The 5,459-nt window shown below is 39.8% G+C and overlaps 1 protein-coding gene across 3 annotated transcripts in view; it reads right to left on the minus strand.

The window, feature by feature from the left end:
• Nucleotides 1-1,947: 1,947 nt before the first annotated feature.
• Nucleotides 1,948-5,459, minus strand: part of Zc4h2 (zinc finger C4H2-type containing) — a 20,555-nt gene continuing 17,043 nt past the window's right edge. Inside the window, exons 4-5 of one of the 3 annotated variants that reach the window (XM_028774360.1) lie at nucleotides 4,804-4,966; nucleotides 1,948-3,412 (exon numbers count right to left, since the gene is read on the minus strand). In XM_028774360.1, coding sequence (XP_028630193.1) covers nucleotides 3,299-3,412; nucleotides 4,804-4,966 — 277 coding nt within the window. In that variant the 3' untranslated portion in view covers nucleotides 1,948-3,298. Of the gene's footprint in view, nucleotides 3,413-4,803; nucleotides 4,999-5,459 lie in introns of those variants that run through there. The other 2 variants (XM_028774362.1, XM_028774361.1) reach the window with 2 other exon arrangements.

Raw genomic sequence — 5,459 nt, forward strand, 5'->3', positions numbered from 1 at the left:
AGGGAAGGAGGAATGGGATGAGGAACTGTTGGACGGCGGACCAGGATGGGGATAATGACTATATTGTAAAAAAATATTAAAGATACTCAGTAAACTGAAACAACATGGATAAGAAAAGTGTTGCACTGTCTAATTGGACTTAAGGCCCACTCACCAGTAAGAAAGTCATGCCTGGTCCTGGAAACCCGGCCAGCTTCCTGGGTCTAATGAGTTTATGGACTTCAGAAAAGAATCAATTATCACCACTTTAGTAGAGCAGCATAATTTCTTACAACATCCTAATCCTTCTAGCCACAGATCAATGTAGTTACTATAATCTCTCATCAACAAAGTCTCATTTTACAGCAAATGGAGACATCACAGAAAACAACTGAACAGAATGCACTAATCACTGGATCATGGGAAGTCCGCCCCAACAGAAACATCTATATCACAGTTCCTACACTTAGGGAAAATTGCAGAAGACAGGGTACCAGAGTACCAGGAAATACACAGTGTAACTGTCTGCCCTAGAAATAGCTGCATAAACAAGAGTGGAACAGTAAAAATATCAGTGGACATGTTAACATGAATGCAGAAAAGTGTTGTGGGGGTTCTACCCATAGACAAAGAACTAGAGGCAGTTACTGCGGGGGAACGAGACTGGCATAAGACACGTTATTAACTGTCCCATGCCAAGTGGCCAGCTTGAAATCATATATATACAAATGACAAAACATAACCAACAGGTTACATTTATACATTTTTGTGCACACACACACGTATGTATGTAACAAGAGTAATCAAAGAAAGGGAGATTATCAACTTGAGAGTAAAGGAGACCTGGGAAAGGTTGAAAGACAGGAGCTGAGAGGAGCTGGAGGAAGGAATGGAGGGGAAGGGATATTATTCTATTTCAATTAAAAAAAATCTTTTTACAAGGAAAACTTAGGTTCTTCAACTACATCCTCGAATAAAGTTCAGAGATAAGGAGTGCCAGGGTTCTGTTGAAGAAATGTAGCTTATTTTTTATTTTTTATTTTTTTAAGAACCAAGGGTATTAATAACTGTGGTTTTTTAAAGGTATGGGTGGAGAAGGAAGAAAGAGGGATCAAAGCATTATTGGCAGCGAAAGTATATTGATCATAGGTATAACATAACAGAGAAAATATTACAAAATTAGTACTGAAAGAAAGTTACTCGTAAAAAAAATCTGTCAGTCACCAGGTGGTGGTAGAGCATATCTTTAAATCCCAGCATTCAGGAAGCAGAAGCTGGTAGATCCCAGTGAGTTCAAGGTCGGCTTGGTATACAAAGTAAGTTCTAGGAGAGCCAGAGCTACACAGAGAAACCTTGTCTCAAAAAACTTAAAAAAAAAAAAACCCACACTAGGAACAGATGAAGAGAAAGCTGCTATTTTTAGTAATTCAAACAAGTTAGACCAGTATGTTTTCCCTGCGAGCTACAGCCTTCTCTGGTGTGCTGGTGACCAAACTTTCTAAGCTTGGCTTTCAGTTTATGAGGATTTTAGGGGTGTATGAAATGGTCACTCTTTCATGTTTTATGTACCTTTCTTGTTGAGTGTTCTCATCCTGCTGAGATCTTGGCTGCTTTTATGCCAATGCTTTAGAGTTCTTGTCTTTAAAAACTGCTTTGGTCTGCCTTTACCATATTCCTATGCTTTTATTCACTTAGGTAGTAGCAGGGATACAATTCTCCCTGTATTCTTAACTAGCCACGCTAAGAAAATCAGAGTGAGTCTCAGCGCTGGGGGCCTGTTCTTGGCCTGCATTTCCACAAGAGCCACTGCAGCTTACAATGCCCCAGCCTCCTATCTATCTCTCTCCACCACAGTGGTCCCAGCTCCTGGTCACACCTCTGTAGCCCATTCAGTCTTCCTCATTCTCCTCTTTCTGTTGTTGTTGTTGTTGTCGTCATCGTTGTCGTCATTGTCCAGTACACAGAATGTACCCAATTAGCATTTATTCCAACAAATGAACATTTATTTAAAAGGATTTCTGAAATCATAACAGTTTTACTTTCAAAATGCAGAGGAATCATTGATGTTTTGAACATATAATATGGTAACATAAAACCAAAAGTTAAAGAAAAAATAGGATAAATATCTCCCTCTTCTCCCCAGCCAGGGATAGAGACGTGGAGGTAATTCTTTTTCATCAGTCACCCCTAGACTTCATCCTGTAGATCTAAGACATGACTAGGAGGCTTAGCTTTGATAAAGGAATGAGCTGTGGGGCTTGAAGAGCTTAAGTGTCTTTTCTTTGGGGTAGAAAGGTCACCTACAGAACCCACAGAAAAGGAGTGGCTAACTGTCCTTAACTGAAGCTACCTCATAGAAGACAAAAGGAAGAAAGAATAGAAAAGCAAAAGTCCTACCCACCTATGTGTATAAAATGATTGGCATTCATATAACACTATATCCTCACAATGATACACCATTGAGCAGGTATTAGAGTAATGTTTGTGAACAAAATCCAAAGCTAAAGTCAACTTAGGGTTCCTCAGTCCACAACAATTCCTATACCACAGCAATAAGACCTAGTATTTTAGGCAGTGAACTAGGTGACTCTTGTAGCATGGGTCTCGGTCACTAATTTCACTCTAGGAAATGTCTACTGGTTTGCAAAGATTAGCAGTGTGGGTAAAAACCCACAGATCTTGCAATTCTGAAGATGCCCTGTCTGGTATGTAAGAACTTCTATATAACTGGAAGACTTAAGTAGAATGCTAGAATAACACCAGGGCCTCACAATTTTATATAAAAGGAACACTTGTCTAAGTCACCCCTGGATTTTAGTGATGACCTGAATATTGAAGGAGATATATGCATTTGGCCCATTGGGAAGCTCAGCCAAAATAAAGTGGTTGTCCCTTCAGAACCTACGGCAAAAATAGAGGGAAGGAAGTCACTGAAGCCTTTTTCCAAAGCAAGGCATGGAGCTCCTCCAGTCCTTACACCTTACAGCTCATTAGGCTCCAGTCCTCAGGGACAAAGGAAAGAATCAACTAGGGCCTTTTACCCCTCATTCAGTTCCAAACTGGGGCAGTAACAGAAATGTGAATGGGAGAGAAGGGGTCATGAGACCCAGTGATTAGCACCCAAAGCACAGCTGTTCTTAAACCACAAATTCCAAGAGTAGAAAGAAAGAAGAGCAAAGAGAAAGGGGTTATTCTTCCAGCAAATTAAATAGAAAACTCAGTGGGGACAAGGAAGGGATATTAAAAAAATCAGAACATCTATCACTCTGACCAAAGAGAGGGTTTACGATCAACAGAGGACTACTCCTTCACTTTCTCTTCATTCATCTTGCTTCCGTTTTGGCTTTTTGGGGTTCCGTGACCGACTCTTGGCTTTGCAAAGAGGGCATATAGGTGCATTTCGATGAATCTGTTGGTGACATGACAAACAAGCCTGGTGGGGGAAGACAGGATAAAGTCAGTAGTCAGATTCTTCTAAGCAATGGTTCAGATGGCTGAAACTCATGGGACCAGAAAACAATAATATTCCATTGGTATGAAACAGTTATCAGTAAGATTTAAGTAGAGATCCGTGTTCTTGGAGGCCATAGAACTTAGGAGTGAAAGATATAACACAGACAGGAGTGCAGAAAAATTTAGGTAAAACTTGGAAATAAAATAAGAACTTCGTATCTATGCAGTATTATATCAGAACATATCTCTAACAGGCTCACTCCTGCGCTATTGATTTTCTTGGATGGGATAAATTTTCTATAATAAACAAGAGAGTGGTTCTATAATAACCAAGAGACTTCAAAAATTCTTAATTAAAATCTCTCTCTCTCTCTCTCTCTCTCTCTCTCTCTCTCTCTCTCTCTCTCTCTGTGTGTGTGTGTGTGTGTGTGTGTGTGTGTGTGTGTGTGTGTACATGCCACAAAACATGTGTGGGTGACCGAGGGCAACTATTCTGTTCTCTACTAGAACAAATTTTGGGAGTCAGTTCTTTCCTTCTACCATGGGATTTAGGGATCAAACTCAGACCATCAGGTTTACATGGTAAATGCTTTTTACATCCTGAGCCATGTAAGAGCTCATAATTGCATTAGATTTTTCGTATTAAGTGGTCTGTTGCATTATTCAACTTTATTTTAAGATACATCACACAAGTCATCTGGTACCCATGTGTGTGTTCCAGTAAGTCTTCAATGAAAGCATATAGCAAGTCAGACTCTATTTGTAGGTTATGGTCTACTGGACAACCACTCTAGTAGAATGTCTGTTTGACTATTTACTATTGATCTGATTGTATGATATTGCATTGATTACCCACAAATAGGTTTTGCCTAGTAGAAAATTAATTATGAAGAAAATATGATCATAAAGGTCATATATACATTTATGTCTCTATAAAATATAAATAATGTTCATATACAAAAATTTATTTCAGCATTTGTTTCCAACCATGTAAACATCTGTACATCAAATGTACTTATAACCTGCCTTTTGATTCTGCTAGATCCCTTGCAAATGAGATATGTTTACTATATATTTGCATAAAAGTTATCTTCCTAACCTTTAGAAAATTATATTTTGACAGAGCCTGCCAAGCTGTATTCTAATCTCTCTGGGAATGTGCAGCAACAAAAGCAACATGGATTCAACATAGCACCACATCCTCTGTGCCCCAGGCAATACTGTAGATTGTGTAATACAATGTAATACTTTATAAATACTTACATTATTTAACTAAGATCTAAAATAAATAAGGCCACAATTTCGAACACCATATCAGCCTCTTATTACAGGATGCTTTGCTTCCTCCATGATCCAATCATGCTTACTCACCTTCATAGGTGGAGGCTGCTGCCTGAAGGTGGCTGTCTGCCGTGTGTCCTGCTTCCTGGCCACTTGGAGTTGTTGAGCAGCAGCAGCTGCAGCAGCAAGGGATTCAGGTATGGGAGGTTCTTGAGGTTCTGTCTGCCATTCTGCTTTCTGCTTCTCAAAGTAACTTTAGGGATTAAATACATTGGCTGGATCATTCTAAAAGCAAGAAGAGCCTTTCTCCTCTTATGCTGTATGCTAAGGAATCAGAAACTGTACTAGGACCCTCTCTAGACAGGTACTACCCTCACCATAGCACATGGCTCTTTCCCCTTAACATAGGGAACATTTTCAGTACAAGTGGTAGACATTTTGTTTCTTAACTCTGATAGATGCAAGTGATCAAAAAACTCTCAGGGCTAGCAAGATATTTAGACCTATTCTCTGTTTGATGGCCATTTGTAATGTTCTTATTATGCATTCACAATCCTGTATTTATACCCTTCTAGGAACAAAAAGCTCACTGTTTTTATAGGTAACCAGATCTACCTTTATGATATACTTCTTTCTGTTGAGCCCAATGTGCATGCGTGCTTGCTCCCTCCTCCCTCCCCTCCCCTCCCTCCCTCCCTCCCTCCCTCCCTCCCCCCTTCCCTCCCTCCCTCCCTCTCTCCCTCCGT

This window comes from Grammomys surdaster, unplaced genomic scaffold (genome assembly GCF_004785775.1).
Source record: "Grammomys surdaster isolate TR1022 unplaced genomic scaffold, NIH_TR_1.0 240, whole genome shotgun sequence".
NCBI classification, from domain to species: domain Eukaryota; kingdom Metazoa; phylum Chordata; class Mammalia; order Rodentia; family Muridae; genus Grammomys; species Grammomys surdaster.